Genomic DNA, 22754 nt, shown 5'->3' on the forward strand with positions numbered 1-22754 from the left:
TAGAAAAATAAAAATGTCTCCACTCCTCTTGGGAAGTTAGACTGACTATTTCTCCCTGAGGAAAAAGGTACTTGCTGGCACCTTTTTAAAATAAAAAACTTCTTGATTGAAGAATCTAAACACCTCACTTTACCTCTTCCTATCACTAACACAGGCAAAGAGAATGACTGGGGGTGGGAGGGAAGGGAGGAGCTATATATACAGCTCTGCTGTGTTGCTCTTTGCCACTTCCTGCTAAACAGGAAGCATAATCCCATAAGGATGAAATCCGTGGACTTGTATCTTGTAAAAGAAAAAAGACTAACAAAGACAAGACAACCTATTATGATCTTAAGGAGAAAAAAAAAAAGGCCAAAATGTTTCAGAATTACAATCAAAGCAGAGACCCACAAGTTACATTTATTAAACAGAACATACTGTTAAGTTGTATTTAAAGGGACATTATACACTCATTTTTTCTTTGCATAAATGTTTTGTAGATGATTTATATAGCCCATAAAGTTTTATTTTAAAATAAATGTATAGTTTTGCTTATTTTTAAATAACATTGCTGATTTTCAGACTCCTAACCAAGCCCCAAAGTTTTATGTGAATACTGTCAGCTACCTTCTCCAGCTTGCTGCTGTTCGTGTAAAGGGTCTTTTCATATGCAAAAGAAGGGGGAGGGAAGTGTCTTATTTGCCACTCGCAGTGGGCTTTCCAGCTACCTTTTCAACAGAGCCAAACTGACAGCTTCTAAGTAAGTTTTTAAAGTTTTATACTGGATTTTTATATCAGTATCTGTGCATCTTATTCTTTATAGTAGTGTCTATTACATGCAGTTATATGAAAATGAGTGTATACTGTCCCTTTAATTAACAGAACTTTGGGAGGTCTTAGTTGAGTTACATACAAAGATAACAATGCTCTAATGCTTACTGCTTGGTTGGGAGAGTTGTCAGTCTTCAGCTCTTTGTGGTTGGAGTACTGGATGTAGATGGGCTGACTTCGAAGGACCGGTGTGACGGTGGTGTAATAACTTACCATGGTGTTTGCAGCCTCCTCTGTGTTCATTTCTAGAAATGCCTAAAGATGGAAAAATGTAATCTTGTTAATCCAAGTTAAATGACTGGAAAAAGAGAACCTCATTAACCCCTACAGGGAATATCAGAGAAAAACTTACCCAAAACACCAAAATTTTAATCATTTTTGCTATTACACCTTTTTTTTTTTTATGTACCCATCAAAACAAATTTTATTTTTTTAGCAGACAACCCAATGTGTTGATCTAGGCACATTATATTTAATCTCTGTCAAATGCAATCCTATTAAAAAAAAAAAAATTAAAAAAATGCTAATTTTTCACAGACCGTGTTTCTAACTGAAATCATTTACACAACTACTACAGTCATAAGACAATATGGTTGTAAAAGTTTCTAAGGGGTCAATTTTTTCAGAAACTTCCAAAAACTTATTGTAAAGCTATGCATGTCTATTAGTTGCACTAATTGCAAGTGTGCACCACACTTCTGAAATTCCAGACAGTGAATGGGATAGTTAGATGGTAACAGTATTTTAATGCAGAGTTTACACTCCCAACAGCTTCCACCCGCTCCTACCCCGGCGATCGGGCCTGTATAGACAGGCATCGCCGGGGCTTCACGTTTTGTGAGGTGACGTCACACACAATGCTGTCACTGTGCAACTATTTAAAATGGACAACATAAAGTATAGGTTATGGGGGCATGCTGCTTAGAAGCCTGTATCTCAGGCATCTAAGCAGGTACCAACCCCCCCAAGATCCACCGTTGGAAAGGTAATCACCTAACCTTTCCAACAGTATAAGTCTTGGGGATCTGAGTGAAAAAAAAAAAATCAGCTTAGCACCCAGGTGGGAAAGTGCTTAGCACTCAAAGGGTTAATGGATTATATGCAGTAATCAAACGGCTCTCTAACCCTGCCCTCCCAATTGTGCACACTATCTTAGTTACAGCCAGCTGTCAGCCTGTACAAAGCTTAGTTTTATTTTTATTATTTTTCTGTAGTTTAGCAGCCCCACCTCCCCCCTACTGCAGGCCCAGCCCTAACTCCATATTATTTCTGCTGTGTAGCATCCCTTCCCTCCTGTCTCCAAAACAATTTTGGTAGAGTAGGCCCAGCTCCCACTCTCTCCATCTCCCAATAGCACTAAAGATAGACAGTGCAAGTGCCAAGGTTTGTAACGATATGGCAGCCTAGAAAGAGCAAGTTTCGGTTGTTACTTTTGATTAATTTAGCATATTTATGTCTCTAAGCTGTGTAATCACATAAATGAAACAGTTCCCCACAATGAGGCTGGTACTGCAGAGATCATTTTTCCGAATTCTTAGGGTCCGTTATTCATTCCTTTTAGCTTTACAGTATTTATATAGGTATGAACATTAGCACATGTATTTGATCAGGAACAACCTTAAAGCTATGCCATTGCAACCTAAAAGGATGACCAATTAAAGAAATAAAAAAATAAAAATACCTGATTTTTGCCTTTTAACATTAGCAAGTTGGTAACTTTGCCAAAAGGAAGTCCCAATGATATGACTTCAGCTTCTGTAACGTCTCCTGGTAGCTTACGGACATGGATAACTCTGGAACCAACAGCTACACTTCTGCTGTCACCTTTGAACTTCTTACTGTCATTGCCATTCGCTGCAAATAAAGTACCATTAAAACAAACTAACAAGTGTATTTTGTATGATAGGGAAGTATTACTTGCAAAAAACTAACTTTGGCAAACCTATGCAAATCAAAACCTCTTTAGACTTTGTGCAACTAAAGTTACTTCATTGCATATACAGATTTTATGGACACCACACTAAGGAAAGGATGATACAAACTACTTCCATCGCTTATTAAAGTAATTGTAAAGTTAAGCTATACACTCAATATTTGTAAATGAAGGGCAATTACATGGATTAAAATCATTGAAGATGCTAAAATATATAAAATAATCACCCTTTCATTTTCTTAGACTATGCATTGCGGGCAGAGGAACTGCGGAATGTACAATGCAGTGTAAAAGGATGAATCTTGCAGTAACCAATCATAACGCCCCTTTGCTGGACGCCAAAGGGGGCACGCTACAACACACACACTGGCTTAATCAGGACAAAAAGAAAAAAAACAAAAGCCCAAAATGCTGCCAAACGATGTAGTTGTAGCAATGAATGAGCTTTATCGCTGCAGTTGCAATTAAGACCATTTACACTTTAGGGAGTGTATAATAATTCTAGATATTCATATATAAAGTTAAACTCCACAGAAATAAACAGGCAGTCTATATCACTCATTAACTTTCCACCTTATTTACTTTAAAAAAAAATTGCCAACTTCAACGGGTCAATGAGATTGAAAGAGAACTTTATTTTATACGTAGTATGGCCATTGAAAGACAAAAACAAAAAAACACAAGTGCAGTTAATATGTTAAAATGTTTAACAATTGGCTACCATGTCAATTTACTGACAGGCTACAGAAAAGGCACCCGATTACATGGTAATTTAGAACACACACTTGAAACCCATAATTTTCCACACACAATTCAAAGAGATTATTTTAAACTATTTTTTAATTTACTTTTACCTAGGCAATTTAAAAAAAAAAAAAAAAAATACATACTAACGCCAATTTTCCTTTCATGATTTCTGGCATACAATTTTAGATAAACTTTCCAATTTACTTCTACAAGGTTGTGTGAATTGTATCTCACAGCACCCAGGACGCCAGACAGGCAGCAGTGTTCTCCACACAAAGAATTCCAGCCAGGTGGCATTATAAATTAGCCAGGTGGGGGCAGTGTAATAGAGTCTAATAGTTAAAGGGACACTAAACTCAAATTTTCTATTTCATGATTCAGATAGAGCGTGCAATTTTAAGCAACTTTCTAATTTACTCCTATTATAAATTTTTCTTCGTTGTCTTGCTATCTTTATTTAAAAAGCAGGAATGTGATGCATAGGAGCAAGCCCATTTTTGGTTGAAAACCTGGGTTATGCTTGCTTATTAGTGGGTAAATGTAAGCCTCCAATAAGAAAGCTATCCATTGTGCTAAACTGCTAAGATTTACGTTCCTGCTTTTAAAATAAAAATATCAAGAGAACGAAGAAAAATAGGAGTAAATTAGAAAGTTGCTTAAAATTTCATGATCTATCTGAATCATGAAAGAAAAAAAAAATTGGGTTCAGTGTCCCTTTAAAGCACAAAATGAAATTGCACAATTTAACGTTTAATGTGTACATTAAACCTTGAAAAAACAGAATTTATGTTTACCTGATAAATTTCTTTCTCCAACGGTGTGTCCGGTCCACGGCGTCATCCTTACTTGTGGGATATTCTCTTCCCCAACAGGAAATGGCAAAGAGCCCAGCAAAGCTGGTCACATGATCCCTCCTAGGCTCCGCCTACCCCAGTCATTCGACCGACGTTAAGGAGGAATATTTGCATAGGAGAAACCATATGGTACCGTGGTGACTGTAGTTAAAGAAAATAAAATATCAGACCTGATTAAAAAAACCAGGGCGGGCCGTGGACCGGACACACCGTTGGAGAAAGAAATTTATCAGGTAAACATAAATTCTGTTTTCTCCAACATAGGTGTGTCCGGTCCACGGCGTCATCCTTACTTGTGGGAACCAATACCAAAGCTTTAGGACACGGATGAAGGGAGGGAGCAAATCAGGTCACCTAAATGGAAGGCACCACGGCTTGCAAAACCTTTCTCCCAAAAATAGCCTCAGAAGAAGCAAAAGTATCAAACTTGTAAAATTTGGTAAAAGTGTGCAGTGAAGACCAAGTCGCTGCCCTACATATCTGATCAACAGAAGCCTCGTTCTTGAAGGCCCATGTGGAAGCCACAGCCCTAGTGGAATGAGCTGTGATTCTTTCGGGAGGCTGCCGTCCGGCAGTCTCGTAAGCCAATCTGATGATGCTTTTAATCCAAAAAGAGAGAGAGGTAGAAGTTGCTTTTTGACCTCTCCTTTTACCTGAATAAACAACAAACAAGGAAGATGTTTGTCTAAAATCCTTTGTAGCATCTAAATAGAATTTTAGAGCGCGAACAACATCCAAATTGTGCAACAAACGTTCCTTCTTTGAAACTGGTTTTGGACACAGAGAAGGTACGATAATCTCCTGGTTAATGTTTTTGTTAGAAACAACTTTTGGAAGAAAACCAGGTTTAGTACGTAAAACCACCTTATCTGCATGGAACACCAGATAAGGAGGAGAACACTGCAGAGCAGATAATTCTGAGACTCTTCTAGCAGAAGAAATCGCAACTAAAAACAAAACTTTCCAAGATAATAACTTAATATCAACGGAATGTAAGGGTTCAAACGGAACCCCCTGAAGAACTGAAAGAACTAAATTGAGACTCCAAGGAGGAGTCAAAGGTTTGTAAACAGGCTTGATTCTAACCAGAGCCTGAACAAAGGCTTGAACATCTGGCACAGCTGCCAGCTTTTTGTGAAGTAATACCGACAAGGCAGAAATCTGTCCCTTCAGGGAACTTGCCGATAATCCTTTTTCCAATCCTTCTTGAAGGAAGGATAGAATCCTAGGAATCTTAACCTTGTCCCAAGGGAATCCTTTAGATTCACACCAACAGATATATTTTTTCCAAATTTTGTGGTAAATCTTTCTAGTCACAGGCTTTCTGGCCTGAACCAGAGTATCGATCACAGAATCTGAGAATCCTCGCTTCGATAAAATCAAGCGTTCAATCTCCACGCAGTCAGCTGGAGTGAAACCAGATTCGGATGTTCGAACGGACCCTGAACAAGAAGGTCTCGTCTCAAAGGTAGCTTCCAAGGTGGAGCCGATGACATATTCACCAGATCTGCATACCAAGTCCTGCGTGGCCACGCAGGAGCTATCAAGATCACCGACGCCCTCTCCTGCTTGATCCTGGCTATCAGCCTGGGGATGAGAGGAAATGGCGGGAACACATAAGCTAGTTTGAAGGTCCAAGGTGCTACTAGTGCATCCACTAGAGCCGCCTTGGGATCCCTGGATCTGGCCCCGTAGCAAGGAACTTTGAAGTTCTGACGAGAGGCCATCAGATCCATGTCTGGAATGCCCCACAGGTGAGTGACTTGGGCAAAGATTTCCGGATGGAGTTCCCACTCCCCCGGATGCAATGTCTGACGACTCAGAAAATCCGCTTCCCAATTTTCCACTCCTGGGATGTGGATAGCAGACAGGTGGCAGGAGTGAGACTCCGCCCAAAGAATAATTTTGGTTACTTCTTCCATCGCTAGGGAACTCCTTGTTCCCCCCTGATGGTTGATGTACGCAACAGTCGTCATGTTGTCTGATTGAAACCGAATGAACCTGGTCCTCGCAAGCTGGGGCCAGGCCTGGAGCGCATTGAATATCGCTCTCAGTTCCAGAATATTTATCGGTAGAAGAGATTCTTCCCGAGACCAAAGACCCTGAGCTTTCAGGGATCCCCAGACCGCGCCCCAGCCTATCAGACTGGCGTCGGTCGTGACAATGACCCACTCTGGTCTGTGGAACATCATCCCTTGAGACAGATTGTCCAGGGACAGCCACCAACGGAGTGAGTCTCTGGTCCTCTGATTTACTTGTATCTTCGGAGACAAGTCTGTATAGTCCCCATTCCACTGACTGAGCATGCACAGTTGTAATGGTCTTAGATGAATGCGCGCAAAAGGAACTATGTCCATCGCCGCCACCATCAACCCGATCACTTCCATGCACTGAGCTATGGAAGGAAGAGGAACGGAATGAAGTATCCGACAAGAGTCCAGAAGCTTTGTTTTTCTGGCCTCTGTTAGAAAGATCCTCATTTCTAAGGAGTCTATAATTGTTCCCAAGAAGGGAACCCTTGTTGACGGGGATAGAGAACTCTTTTCCACGTTCACTTTCCAGCCGTGAGATCTGAGAAAGGCCAGGACAATGTCCGTGTGAGCCTTTGCTTGAGGAAGGGACGACGCTTGAATCAGAATGTCGTCCAGGTAAGGTACTACTGCAATGCCCCTTGGTCTTAGCACCGCTAGAAGGGACCCTAGTACCTTTGTGAAAATCCTTGGAGCAGTGGCTAATCCGAAAGGAAGCGCCACGAACTGGTAATGTTTGTCCAGGAATGCAAACCTTAGGAACCGATGATGTTCCTTGTGGATAGGAATATGTAGATACGCATCCTTTAAATCCACCGTGGTCATGAATTGACCTTCCTGGATGGAAGGAAGGATAGTTCGAATGGTTTCCATCTTGAACGATGGGACCTTGAGAAATTTGTTTAAGATCTTGAGATCTAGGATTGGTCTGAACGTTCCCTCTTTTTTGGGAACTATGAACAGATTGGAGTAGAAACCCATCCCTTGTTCTCTTAATGGAACAGGATGAATCACTCCCATTTTTAACAGGTCTTCTACACAATGTAAGAACGCCTGTCTTTTTATGTGGTCTGAAGACAACTGCGACCTGTGGAACCTCCCCCTTGGGGGAAGTCCCTTGAATTCCAGAAGATAACCCTGGGAGACTATTTCTAGCGCCCAAGGATCCAGAACATCTCTTGCCCAAGCCTGAGCGAAGAGAGAGAGTCTGCCCCCCACCAGATCCGGTCCCGGATCGGGGGCCAATATTTCATGCTGTCTTGGTAGCAGTGGCAGGTTTCTTGGCCTGCTTTCCCTTGTTCCAGCCTTGCATTGGTCTCCAAGCTGGCTTGGCCTGAGAAGTATTACCCTCTTGCTTAGAGGACGTAGCACCTTGGGCTGGTCCGTTTTTACGAAAGGGACGAAAATTAGGTCTATTTTTTGCCTTGAAAGGCCGATCCTGAGGAAGGGCGTGGCCCTTACCCCCAGTGATATCAGAGATAATCTCTTTCAAGTCAGGACCAAACAACGTTTTCCCCTTGAAAGGAATGTTTAGTAGCTTGTTCTTGGAAGACGCATCAGCCGACCAAGATTTCAACCAAAGCGCTCTGCGCGCCACAATAGCAAACCCAGAGTTCTTAGCCGCTAACTTAGCCAATTGCAAAGAGGCGTCTAGAGTGAAAGAATTAGCCAATTTGAGAGCATTGATTCTGTCCATAATCTCCTCATAAGGAGGAGAGTCACTATCGAGCACCTTAAGCAGTTCATCAAACCAGAAATATGCGGCAGTAGTGACAGGGACAATGCATGAAATGGGTTGTAGAAGGTAACCCTGCTGAACAAACATCTTTTTAAGCAAACCTTCTAATTTTTTATCCATAGGATCTTTGAAAGCACAACTATCCTCTATGGGAATAGTGGTGCGTTTGTTTAAAGTAGAAACCGCTCCCTCGACCTTGGGGACTGACTGCCATAAGTCCTTTCTAGGGTCGACCATAGGAAACAATTTTTTAAATATGGGGGGAGGGACGAAAGGAATACCGGGCCTTTCCCATTCTTTATTAACAATGTCCGCCACCCGCTTGGGTATAGGAAAAGCTTCTGGGAGCCCCGGCACCTCTAAGAACTTGTCCATTTTACATAGTTTCTCTGGGATGACTAAATTTTCACAATCATCCAGAGTGGATAATACCTCCTTAAGCAAAATGCGGAGATGTTCCAATTTAAATTTAAATGTAATCACATCAGATTCAGCCTGCTGAGAAATGTTCCCTAATTCAGTAATTTCTCCCTCAGACAAAACCTCCCTGGCCCCCTCAGATTGGGTTAGGGGCCCTTCAGAGATATTAATATCAGCGTCGTCATGCTCTTCAGTAACTAAAACAGAGCAGCCACGCTTACGCTGACAAGGGTTCATTTTGGCTAAAATGTTTGACAGAATTATCCATTACAGCCGTTAATTGTTGCATAGTAAGGAGTATTGGCGCGCTAGATGTACTAGGGGCCTCCTGAGTGGGCAAGACTCGTGTAGACGAAGGAGGGAATGATGCAGTACCATGCTTACTCCCCTCACTTGAGGAATCATCTTGGGCATCATTGTCATTATCACATAAATCACATTTATTTAAATGAATAGGAATTCTGGCTTCCCCACATTCAGAACATAGTCTATCTGGTAGCTCAGACATGATAAACAGGCATAAACTTGATCAGAAAGTACAAAAAACGTTTTAAAATAAAACCGTTACTGTCACTTTAAATTTTAAACTGAACACACTTTATTACTGCAATTGCGAAAAAACATGAAGGAATTGTTCAAAATTCACCAAATTTTCACCACAGCGTCTTAAAGCTTTGAAACTATTGCACACCAATTTTGGAAGCTTTAACCCTTAAAATAACGGAACCGGAGCCGTTTTAAGCTTTAAACCCCTTTACAGTCCCTGGTATCTGCTTTGCTGAGACCCAACCAAACCCAAAGGGGAATACGATACCAAATGACGCCTTCAGAAGTCTTTTATAAGTATCAGAGCTACTCTCACATGCGACTGCATGCCATGCCTCTCAAAAACAAGTGCGCAACACCGGCGCGAAAATGAGACTCTGCCTATGCTTTGGGAAAGCCCCTAAAGAATAAGGTGTCTAAAACAGTGCCTGCCGATATTATTATATCAAAATACCCAGATAAAATGATTCCTCAAGGCTAAATATGTGTTAATAATCAATCGATTTAGCCCAGAAAAAGTCTACAGTTTAAATAAGCCCTTGTGAAGCCCTTATTTACAATCGTAATAAACATGGCTTACCGGATCCCATAGGGAAAATGACAGCTTCCAGCATTACATCGTCTTGTTAGAATGTGTCATACCTCAAGCAGTAAGAGACTGCACTCTGTTCCCCCAACTGAAGTTAATTGCTCTCAACAGTCCTGTGTGGAACAGCCATGGATTTTAGTTACGGTTGCTAAAATCATTTTCCTCATACAAACAGAATTCTTCATCTCTTTTCTGTTTCTGAGTAAATAGTACGTACCAGCACTATTTGAAAATAACAAACTCTTGATTGAATAATGAAAAACTACAGTTAAACACTAAAAAACTCTAAGCCATCTCCGTGGAGATGTTGCCTGTACAACGGCAAAGAGAATGACTGGGGTAGGCGGAGCCTAGGAGGGATCATGTGACCAGCTTTGCTGGGCTCTTTGCCATTTCCTGTTGGGGAAGAGAATATCCCACAAGTAAGGATGACGCCGTGGACCGGACACACCTATGTTGGAGAAACTAGGTAATTATAGCTCTATATTGGCTACAGTTTTAGCCGTGTAGTCAGTAAAATCAGCTGGGTAGTGCACCCACTAAAAAGGTCCTGGGGAGAACAGAGGCAGTATATTTTTATATAAATATATAGCCTGATGGGATGCAGTCTCATCCCCTTATTGTTGCGCTCCAATCTACAGGCAGTTTATAGATCGAAATAAATATCTGAAGGGCTGGGGACATCAAGGGGGGGGGGGTCAATCTCTGTGTCACACTGCAAGTGTACACGAAGCCTAAGCCTCTGCATCCAAAGCCCCTTTGAAAGGGGATAAAGCAAAATATATGTACTTTAATTACTTTACCTGCAAATTTAGACTGCATTGCCTAGCCATTAACCCTTTCTTTTTAGTTTCTGAATTGTAGTTTTTGGTAGCATGCCTAGAACCTGTGAACTCAGGTGAAATACAATGCCTGTGTCTAAACACTGCAGTTTAGCTATGCAATTCAATTTGCTTATTTTAATATACTTGCCAGCAATTTGTAAACAATTTTTTAATGCAAACTATTTTAAATTAGCCCTTTTAGGATATTCACAGATCTCAACCTGTTTTATGGCACTTTAAGAGATGGTGCATATTAATGTGTGGACATCTCAGCCTGCATCACCTGGTCCTCTTCCAGCTGTTGGGCAGTCTGAGATACAGCCAAGGCAAATTCTTCACCTCCCTGATATACCAGCGGACACCGCAAGATGGTGAGTGAGAACGGGCAGCCGTCTGCACAGCAAAAGGAGTGTTGGCCCCATGCATGTGTATATGTGAGCATGTACCCTCCAGCCACAACCAGTCCGGCTGTAATGCAGCACTGAATAAGTTAGTGTGTGACCTTTTTACCACTTCCTCAGACATGTGCCCTACCCCCCTTTCCCAGGTGTCAGACATATCCAGATGGGTACAATACACACCTGGATAAGGGGAGGTACGTATCTATTGGTGTACCCCCTTCACTCATGCATATGCCAATTTGTGTACCATTCTCCTCACCCACACATCTGTGCTGCCCAGGTGTGTGTGTTTTTACCTTCTACCACCCATGCACTTCTATGTGTCTACACACTATCATAGGTGTGAATCACACTAAGATCTGAGCAAAATTTTAAGTCTGGCTCCAATAAGAGCCGAAGGCCGAAAGTGGCCACATTCAGCAGCTAATGTAGCTGCCGAAGGCACAGGGCTATTGAATGCTCTATTTGAATCAGAAGGGGGAAAAAAACGTGAGTTTTATATCCATATAAAATCAGTACAGTGCTGTAGGATTCTTACATGATCTCTAACAAAACAAAAAAAATCAAAAGGACTGCAAACAGACTAATTTTACCAGCTGGGAGGTATTATAAACTAGCCAAGTGGGAAGAGAGTAATACTTTCTTATATTACATTATTTGCTATCCAAAGTACAAAATAAATTGTAAAATGTAACTAATAATTTGTGCACTAAACATCAAAAAAATATTAGCTTAATATTGGCTAAGATTTTAAAAATCAGCCGGGTGGTTCACCTATTAAAAAGGTCCTGGGGAGAAAAATGATTATTTCATGTCCTTAACAACAAATCCACTGACACAGAAAGCTAACCCTAGGTTTCCCAAATGCCAAGCTGTTGCCCAGTACCGGGCCTTGACTACCATGTTTGTGCGCCACAACCCAACATGCCCCTGCTGCACACTCTGATAGGCTCACCACTCCAAACATAAGGAATACCAGGCCGGCTTGTCAAGAGTGCCATTGCATATGTAGCAGCCGTTCAGGATGACAGTGCAGGACAGGGAGCAGATGGTAGTGTACCTGGAGATCGACACTTGGATTGAGAACCACTGCCCTAGAGCATAATGGGTTTGTACTCCAGCAGGATTTACCAAAAACAGGAAGGATACAGAAATAAAAAATAAAGTAGGGGGAACGGATTTCTTGGAGTTAAATAGGATTTGTGTTTAGTTTGTTTTTTATTTAAAATGCGCTGAGGAAAAATCTAATTGTTTCTATTTAAGATAGATTATCTAAAAGGTTATTCATCCTTAAACAGATTAGTTTTTAACTATTTAGCAAGATGCTGTATATTCATGGCTGTAATGTTTAATATTTTTAGTAAATTTCATTAATACATTCACAATAGCATTCTCTCCCAGAGGTCTCAAAGATTTTGGGCAATATTGTTGGTTCTGTAGTACTCAAAACTGTGTGCGTAGAAACAATGTCACTTCTTCAAAACAGAAATGTAATAAAATAGAGTTGAGAAATAGACCTTAAAAAGGGACATGAACATGGGTTGCTTCTAATATGAAACTTGCTTCATTCTCTTGGTATCCTTTTTTGAAGGAGAGCAATGCTCTGAGGCCTAGCTGAACACATTGGGTGAGAATCACAAGCAGCTAGCTCACAGTAGTGCATTGCTTCGGAGACTACCTACATATTCTTTTCAACAATGTATACCAAAAGAATTAACTTAGATTATTGTAAGTTTAATTTTTTTCCTTTAATGCCATTGCTCCCCTGCAAATCTATGATCAAAGAATTAACTCATACTAAGATTCAAGAAGCTCAATGAATAGAGTTTTTGCAGTGCAATAGATCTGTTCAAGGACCTAAATTTGAGGGAGGGGCAAGCCTTACAAATGAAATGTTAGTTTTAGTTAAATAAAACGAGTTAAAAAATTTAAGGTAACTTTCTCCTAATAAAGCACAGCTAAAAAGTTGACAAAAAAAAAAATTAATACACCAATTTAACTGGAGATAGTTCACCTTCCAATGATTCATCTATATTTATATCTATATATAACCAAATCAGTAATGGTCTGAAAACTCGTGGTTTAAGCTGGGATTTAAATAAATTAAAATTTGATATAAATGTAATCTACCCTGACCAAAAACAAAAATAGTGATGAGAAACACTTAATACCATGAAAAGGAGGATTACTTACAGCTATTTATCACCCCTAATATGCCTCATCTCCAATGCTTGAATCATAATCTCAGATTCACGAGCTGGCTTTTAATATCACAAACCTAGCTCCCAGTCGAGCATTGCTGTTCCTACCTAGGCAGTTTTGATTTTTTTTTTTTTTTTTTTTTTTTTTTTATTATTATTATTATATCGAGAGGACAAAAGGAATTTAAACTGAAGTAAGTTGGAAAGTTGTTTAAAAACGCATTCTCTATCTGAATCATGAAAGAAAAATGTGGGGTTTCATTCACATACAAAACCTTAAAAACTAGCCAAGCATAAAGGAGTAATAACGTTTTCTAAATCACTTAACATAGAATTTGATGACAGAGACTAACAGTTGTATTATGCCTCTAATTCAAATGAAGGTGAAAAAAAGCATTAGTTCAGAAAGTTAAAAACTGAAAGCTTTAAGTGAAGTTAACAGTTGAAAGAACCAAACAGAAAAGGCAGAAACTTTACCTGCAGAAGCAGAGTTGCTCATGATAAAGGGCCCGTTAGTAACACAAGAGAAAAGCTCGTCAGATCCCCGCTGGAAAAGAAAATATAAAAAGGTGATAATGCTTTTCCATATTAAAAAAAAAAAAAAAAAAGGGGGGGTTAGAGTAGGAAAGACAATGAAAGTGTGAGGAAAATAAAAAAGCACACCACTATACTTCAGAGCTAAATTTGTTGGAATTATTTTCAATATATCAGTCTGTTGCATGGGAAAATCACCTTAACAGGAGATAGAACCCAATTTTTTTTCCCTTTAATAATTCAGAAATAGAGCGCACAACTTTAAAACCACTTTCTAACCGACTTCCATTTTCAAATTTTCTTTATTCTCTTGGTATCTTGTTGAAAACCAGATGTAGAATCAGGACCGTGCATGTGCCTGGCGCACTATATATGTCAGTAATATTTCCTGCCATGTGGTGCTACAGACAATACCATGGGGACAAATGAAACTTGCTTAATTGGAAACCTTTTAAAAAAAAAAAAAGTCTGATCTGTCAATCTTTTTTTTTTTTGGGGGGGGGGGGGGTTCATATCCCTTTAAGCATTCTGTAAGCTAACACCTAAAGCTACCTTCCAATATTTATACAAACAATTAAGGTCAGAATCGGCATTCATTCCGAGATTGAGTAAGGGGAAATTCTAAAAGAAAAGAAAAAATTTAAAAAAAAAAAAAAAAGTTGGGGCAGGCGTCTCTGCCCATACTAGATTTACAGGGACAGGACCTATAAGGGCACTAACAAGCAAACAATGAAGAAAAAAAAATATGCATGTGTGCTGTTGCATAAATTGATTTTATGCTTGTGAGAAGTTGCAGTTCACACAACAGGGGGAGTTTTTACAAGTGAGCAAATCTTACATTCAAAAGAAGTTTAAATAGTTTTGATGCTTTCATATGCACCATGAAAATAATTTTACAGTTGTCACTTTAAGATTAAATAACCACATAATGAAATGGGTAATGGATGTATATCAGAAGCATTTATGAACACCTAGCTGAACACATTTTTAGCCAATGACAAGACGTGCTACGAATCAGCAGAGCATTGTTACCAAGCCTACCCAGGTAATTTTTAATGATACCAAGAAAATTAAGCAAATTAGGCAAGAGGTGTACATTGAAAAGTTGTTTAAATTTGCATTCACTAAGAATGAAAGTCTAAATTTATAGTCCATTTAAAGAGACTACGTTGAAACGTTCCAATACTATCAGCCTGCTTTGGCGGTAAACCAACTATCAGCAAATGGCACCACAATGCAGTTCCCCCCCCCCCCCCAAGGACCTATTTAATGGTCACACCACCTGGCTGATTTTACTAGACACCAGATTAAAATTCAAAGTGAATTCAAAGTAAATTCAAAACCTGACGTTTTTGTCGTTGTCCAATTACAATTGTGGCATTTCTGCATGTTTCAATGTGAAAAAAAAAAAGGATCTTTTGTGCACGACGTCGGTAAAAACTCCTGGGGGTTTTTTCCCCCACAAAAAAAAAAAAAAAAACTTTGAATTTACCATCACTTTAAAGGGACACTGAACCCAATTTTTTTTTTCTCGTTATTCAGATACAGCATGCAATTTTAAGCAACTTTCTAATTTACTCCTATTATCACATTTTCTTAGCATCTCTATTTGAAATGCAAGAATGTAAGTTTAGATGTCGGCCAATTTTTGGTGAACAACCTGGGTTGTTCTAGCCGATTGGTGGATAAATTCATCCACCAATGAACAAGTGCTTTCCAGGGTTCTGAATCAAACAAATAGCTTAGATGCCTTTTTCAAACAAAGATAGCAATGAGCGAAGAAAAATTGATAGTAAAATTAGAAAGTTACTTAAAATTGCATGCTCGATCTGAATCATGAAAGAAAAAAAATTGGGTTCAGTGTCCCTTTAAGCAAATATGGACCTAAAGTTAGCTAATGTGAAATTATTAAAATATTTGCAGCACAAAATCAAATTTATGATAAATGATGCAATTTGGTAGTGCACACTCACCTTTTGCTTTAATGACAAATACAAAGCAAAACACAAAATTCCCAACCAAACAACTGCGATGTGGTACCTTTTAGCTAGACAGACTATCTGCTGTACTCATTTTACATTATAAAATTTAAAGCAGATTGCAAAGGCAATTAAAGCTAATGCAGTGCAAGTCAAAACAAATTAAGGAGCACAGCAGTGTTCTTTTCAAATATACATTAACTTTCAATGCTTTTGAAAATTACATTTAATTTCTTATAGACTCACCAGTTTTAATCACTCACCATGCTGTAAAGGTGTCTAGTGGTTCATTAATTTACAGGAATTGGCTTGGCTTCAATGAACATTTAATCATACATTCAGTGTGTAAAAAAATAAATTTCCCCTGTTTGGGGGGGAAAGCAATTTAACCCATTTGTCAGCCAGAATCCAGGTTAATTAGGGGGGATCAAGCAATACCGTCACATGAGAACTCATGTTTGGACAGAACAAAAAGAAAATCAGTGAGTTAAACATTTGTAGTAGTGTTAAATTGCTCGCCCGCCCAGAACAACCATGAAGCATTGCCTTAACACTCACAAGGCCAAGACATGAGCAGTCAAGCAGTTCAATAATCATTTAAGTTATACAAGTCAAAATTAAAAAGTTTCACGATTCAGGTAGAGCACACAAATTAACACAACTATCAAATTCCAATATCTAAATGTGCACAATATTTGTATATGCACACTGAGGCACCAGCACAGCACGCACTAAGAATTTGTAATACCTACACGCATTTTGCGATTGGCTGATGGCTGTCACATGGTGCAGTGGGAGGGAAAATAGAACTGCATTTACTGATTATGCTATTCTGTGTTTAGTGGTTCTGCTGTAGTATTCTAAAAGACTATGCTTGCACACAAATGCACTGACTCAAAAAGCTAGAGCTTAAAGGCACATTATACACTCATTTTTTCTTTGCATATATGTTTTGTAGATGATTTATATAGCCCATGAAGTTTTTTAAAAAAAAAATGTTTAGTTTCGCTTATTTTTAAACAACATTGCTCAGATTTTCAGACTCCTAACCAAGCCCCAAAGTTTTATGTGAGTACTGATGTACACCTTCTCCAGCTTGCTCCTATTTGTGTAAAGGGTCTTTTCATATGCAAAAGAAGGGGGAGGGGGGAAAGTGTCTTGCCATTTGCAGTGGGCTTTCCAGCTGCCTTTTCAACAAAGCTAAACTGAAAGCTTCTAAGTAAGTTTTTAAACAGTTTTATACTGGATTTTTATATCAGTATCTGTGCATCTTATTCTTTATAGTAGTGTCTATTATATGCAGTTATTTGAAAATGAGTGTATACTGTCCCTTTAAGGCACCATTTTGTAATAAACTAGCAAGCCAGAAAAAGGTTTAGGAGACAGGATGTGCTGTTTAGAAATATATCAACTAAAACCTTTAGGACCTTTTTCAAGACTTATTTTAATATTTCTTTAAACAAGTAACACTGCATAACTACTAATCACAGGTTAGTTAAAAAGCTATAGAACACTGACAGCAAAATGGATAATGCTCCCCCTCGGACCCTTGTAACTGAATTGTCAAGTAGCTTTCCACCATACTTTTTTTTCTTTCTTCTAACGGGAAATGAAAAATACTGCTTTGCTTCTCAAATATCTATTTGGAATGTTGATCACACCTCCAATTTCAGCTTCCTCCCCTTTACAGTAGCAAAATACAAGATTGTAGACAACTTTTTATAAGTCCCCCTTTTTTTTTTTTTTGGTGGACTATGTACATTTTCATGTGTATTGGAGCCTAGTATGTTGTCCAGATACCTTGGGATAGTAATGTTTAAATAGACATGAACAAAACCCTTTATCCAAACTGCTTGCAAAAGGAAAGTTAGGATTTCAGAACATTTACTTACATCTTTAAAATGGAATAGCTTCCAGTACATGCAATTTAACGATTATTTAATATAAATACTTGTGTGTACATAGTACCTTTAGTAAATGTAATTACAAAGCAAAGATAAGAGAATAAGACAAAATGTGCACCTTACATTTTTTTTCTGACAATTTTAAAAAGTTATGCTTTATCCACTCCCCCTGTACCATGTGACAGCCATCAGCCATTCACAAATGCATACACACTTAATCTTGCACATGCGCAGTAGGGGAAAACATTTGAGTAAACTGCCACTTTAAAGTCCTGCTTGGAGCCACAAGCACTGCAGCTGCAAAGATTAACAGTACACATTTTACAGGACTATACAACTGCTGCTACAGTACGTTGTCTCCCAGAGGCAGAACTTTTCTTTACTTTCTGCGATGAGATTTTTTTTAGTGAAAAATGTTCTGCAGGTCATTTTTAGTTCAATTCCAACGTGTTGACTAACTGAAGAATAAAGCAATTTATGATTTATATATAGTGCAGTAGTTGACTATTGCATTGCAAATTAGCTGCATACAAAAAAAGAAATGTAAAAATGTCTCTTTAATAAAGCTGTTTCCTTTTCTCTTGGTCTAACATAGAAATGTAGTAATAAAAAGATGCACTGCTCTTACATTTAGAATAAACAGACTGGGAAATCTCTGAGAGCCAGTCAATGTGCTGCTGCTTTGCAGCGCTACTGCATATTTGACTGCTCACTTCAAACAGCACTTTGCCCTGGATGCACCGTACTAAGGAAAATTGACACAGTGCCACCAGAACACAGGTCTGTTTGAAGAGAACTGTGAGGCAGCACTACAAAGTTATAGGGCTAACAGTTCCTGCATGTGTCCTGCTCTTTCTGCAGACATGCTGCATTTTCTGCAATGACATCTCACATCACTGTTCTGCCTTGGGGCTCACTGGCTGTTCTTTGAACGACCAACCACTTCTCGGCAATTCCTGAACAGAACTTTATTTTGCGTTAGATTTATAGAGCACAAAATTACAGCACGCAATTTTGGAATGTACCGTTCACATGCTGGATTTCACCATGAAAAAAAGGTTATGTTAAAGGGACACAAGCCAATTTTTTTTTCTTTCATGATTCACGACATGCAATTTTAAGCCACTTTCTAATTTACTCCTATTATCAAATGTTCTTCATTCTCTTATCTTTATTTGAAATGCAAGAATCCAGTTTAGATGCCAGCCCATTTTTGGTAGATACATTTGTACAGCAATAAAAAGTGCTGTCCAGAGTACTGAACCAAAAAAGCTTAGATGCCTTTTTCAAATAAAGATAGCAAGTGAACTAAGAAAAATTGATAATATGAGTGAATTAGAAAGTTGCTTAAAATTGCATGCTCTATCTGAATCACTGAAGAAAAAAAAATGTGGGTTCAGTGTCCCTTTAAGGAACATAAGAGTTAACTACAGGGGCTTGTGAAATAGTATATTCTTGCACATTAGAGCATTTTATTTAACAAGTTTAAAGGGACAATCTACAATAGAATTGTCATTGTTTAAAAAAAAAAAAATAGATAATCCCTTCATTGCCCATGCCAGTTTTGCTTAACTTTTTACTTCTGATGACCTTCAATCTAAGCATCTTCTGACAGCCCCTTGATCACGAATTATCTATTGACTTGCATTTAGTACTGTGTTGTGCCAACCCATAACTCCTTTGGCGTGAACACAATGTTATCTATATGGCCCACATGAACTAGAAGTATTCTGTTGTGAAAAGCAAATAAAGCATGTGATAAGAGGCTGTCTGTAGTGGCTTAGAAACAGACACACATTGAGAGGTTTAAACAAGTAATTAGCTGTAACATCATAGTTACACTTGCCCACTGAGTATTTCAAGGTATCTAAAGTAAATTGCTTTGCAACTCTAGAGCAGACTAACTTTTTAACCCATTTGCAGGGATAAAACACACAGTTCTGTGCAGGCTATAATGCAACAATAGAATACTCTGACATAACAGCACTAAGATTGATACTTTGTGTGTGCAATTCTAGTAAATAGGAAGAAAGTTTACTAGCTAACAACCAACTCCCCCCCAGCTCACCTAAAGTGGCAGGCCCCTCCCCAAAGACTAGAGCAAAAAAGCTTATGCTGTGACAATATAGAAGATAAACATGAATGCAATGAATACAGGGTGGGGTAAACAGACTGCACATTCCAAAGACTAACAAAAAAAAAAAAGTGTACCCTCCCATGTAGAAATCAGTCTCAAGTACAAGAACAGTTGTATTTAAAGGGACAGAATGATCAAACTGAAACATGCATGGGTGTATTTCAATTTGAAATAACCAATTTCTGCAATATACTTCAATTATCAAATTCTTCTAGTAAAAAAGATATTGGGTGGTTTTCCTGTGGCATATGCACATATCATGTAAGTGCCCATGCACCAGCATTCACACGCCTTATAAGTGGCGTTTTGTATAAAACAAAGTATGCATTCACAGAATACAAACCAGCAATCTGAGCAGACATGCTGTTTGAATACTGGTGCACAGGCCCTCAAAGGATATGTGCATATGCCGCAGAAAAAAAACAGTTAATAACTGTTGCTAGAAGCATTTTTCTAATAGAATGCAAAAAAAATGTTTTAACTGAAATTCACCCATGCACATTTCTATTTTCTCATTTATTTTCCTTACAGAATTATCAAGAGTTCCAATTACAGATTAATCTAAGATACATGCAAATGATTAACAAGTCTGGGGAATGAATACATACACACAGATAAGCATTCAATAATCAAAAATACAAATATTTATTTTAAGCTCTAAAGTGAATAATACAAAAGCTATACATAATATTGGCAGTGATATAGCCAAGAATTGACACCAACAAAAGATTGAGAAAAAGGGGGAAAAAATGCTACTGAGCACTTCTCTCACATGAAAGATTTACAAGATAACCCTGTGGAAATAGGGAAAACCTATGTGGCCTTTTTAAGTTTATTCAGATATGAAAAGCACTGAGCTGGCCTCAAGTTTCACAGTGAAGAATAGTAATTTCAGACTACATTCCTGACTGGCTAAGTATGACGAGTGTCATAGCAACTGGATAGTATCCTAAGTGGAACGGGCAGCATATTGCAAACAAAGGTGTATTATAAACACAACAAACTGTAGGTCAATATCATATTGGGGGGAGGGTGATAAAAGCTTATGCGGACACAAAGTTTAACTAGTTTAATGGAATGGTTTCTGTGCTAATGCTATTCTCAATATGTCAAGTGGAAGAGTTTTAAATAATTAGGCATCAAAACAAGGTTTTGAAGAAAGGTTTGAAATTCCAATACCTAAAAACTCATCCTGAGATTAAAAAGGGGAAAAAATAAAATTAAAAAAAAAAATCATTAATCTATACTCCGTTAATTGTGGGTCAACTATAAATTTCACATATTCTTACCTTTGAGCCAACTGTTATATCTTGGACAATTCTATTTAAAAAAAAAAAAAAAATAGTGTTAAATGTTAGTGATCCGGCTCATAAAATGCATGTATATGTGAACATAGTTTTAACATCACATTCAAAAATAAACTATTCGTAGTAAGGTCTTGTTTAAACTAGAGTTATTAGCAAGTTATTTCACACTTTTGATGTTTAACCATGCTTTCAAACCAGTACAACAATGGAGTCAACCCATTAATTCTGACCTGGATGAACGAAACAAACTACTGTATACCTCAAAGGAACGCTAAAAACAACAAAATGTAAAGATAGATACAAAATGGAGGGTGAAGCTTTGCAATCGGTCACAGAACAGTGTAGGTTACACAACCACAGGATATGAGTAAGCACACTGGCGGAGCACTACACAGCCTAATTACAGTCTGATCCTAAAGCCCATTGTGCAGACAATGGGGAAAAGTTAACATTAGGGAACTTCAGTTTCAAAACTTTAAAACCTTACTATGCCGAGTAACCAAATTATTGGTTCAGACCCCTGTAACCAATCAAGTAAAAAAAAAAAAAAAAAAAGTGATATTCTTGTTAAGATGCACATCACGAGGCATACATGAATGTCCAAATACCCCCCTCCCCATCAGGATCTTAAAATATTGTTGGTGGTCAAGTCATTTACGTTTGCCCCTTGATGTTACCTATGCAAATACAGCAAAGTAGGAGTTAAGTCGCCCACGCCCGCAGCCCCAAGGCAACCAGGAAATGGCACAGACACAGACCACGTATGCAAATCTAAAATGGAAACTATGGCGCGGCCAGGGCACACGTATGGGGAACTAGACAACAGAAGAAAAGAGCAATTTACTAAAGAGTGCCACCACATGGAGGTGTGTAACTAGTTACTCCGTAAAAAGCTGTACCTGTGATGACCGTACCTAGACACATCAACAGCGAAGCACCGCGCGAACTTCGCCACAAACAAACTAGAACATAAAAGTTGTATTTTCGGACTGATGTGGCATCTATGTCACGAGGCAACTTCCAAAACTCCGCATTAGAATAAGAGTATTTGTAATACGCGCCAGTACCATGCGCTTAATGTTACACATTGAAGTTCTCTGCATCTACAAATGCGTATTTCAGTATGCGCACATCAGCTAATATTTTAGTAATTAGAATTTAAATTAAAAAAAAAATAACACATTCAACAATGCTTGTCATTTTAATCTATATTACTACAATAGTATTGAAAGCGACGCTAGTAAGTTTGTTGCTGTTTTCTGTACTCACCCTTCCATGGCACACAAGGAAACCGACTGATACAGAGAGGTAGCGCCGCAATAACCGAATTAGATCTCGACGGCCACCTCATATACACTCAAAATGGCTGCCCGGCCGTGACGTATAAATATAGTGATCCTATTGGTCTTCAAAGTTGTCAGTTAGAATCCAGGGCGGTGCTAAGAGCTGAGATCTACTTCTTCTATTCCCGCCGAACTAAAGAGAGGAGGATAATTTTATAGAAGTAACAGCCCACTCTGCAGCTTGACACGCCCGTGCTATTAGCATGCCTTGTAGTTTCTTTGACGAACAATGTTGCCTAAGATATACATAACATGTTGCAAAAAACATTAAAATATTTTACTAGTACTAACGCTTAGTCATTATCAGTGTGGGTATTATCATTGTCCAAAGTTTTTAATGCCCCCCCCATACAAAAGTAACACGTGACTCCAGTCTATAACTTGAGAGAAATAATCTCTATAACTGAGGAAATTGTTTCTATAACTGCGTTTCCTTTATTGTGTTACTATTTAAAGA

At 38.6% G+C, this 22754-nt stretch overlaps 1 protein-coding gene across 2 annotated transcripts in view; it reads right to left on the reverse strand.

Annotated features, from left to right (window-relative positions):
- PTBP1 (polypyrimidine tract binding protein 1) overlaps nucleotides 1-22330 on the reverse strand; it is a 45681-nt gene extending 23351 nt beyond the window's left edge. The window contains exons 1-5 of one of the 2 annotated variants that reach the window (XM_053702833.1): nucleotides 22224-22328; nucleotides 20937-20967; nucleotides 13571-13640; nucleotides 2492-2664; nucleotides 919-1065 (exon numbers count right to left, since the gene is read on the reverse strand). In XM_053702833.1, coding sequence (XP_053558808.1) covers nucleotides 919-1065; nucleotides 2492-2664; nucleotides 13571-13640; nucleotides 20937-20967; nucleotides 22224-22231 — 429 coding nt within the window. In that variant the 5' untranslated portion in view covers nucleotides 22232-22328. Of the gene's footprint in view, nucleotides 1-918; nucleotides 1066-2491; nucleotides 2665-13570; nucleotides 13641-20936; nucleotides 20968-22223 lie in introns of both variants that reach the window. The other variant, XM_053702834.1, reaches the window with a different exon arrangement.
- Nucleotides 22331-22754: the final 424 nt, after the last annotated feature.

The sequence above is a fragment of the Bombina bombina genome, chromosome 2 (assembly GCF_027579735.1).
Source record: "Bombina bombina isolate aBomBom1 chromosome 2, aBomBom1.pri, whole genome shotgun sequence".
Lineage (NCBI taxonomy): Eukaryota > Metazoa > Chordata > Amphibia > Anura > Bombinatoridae > Bombina > Bombina bombina.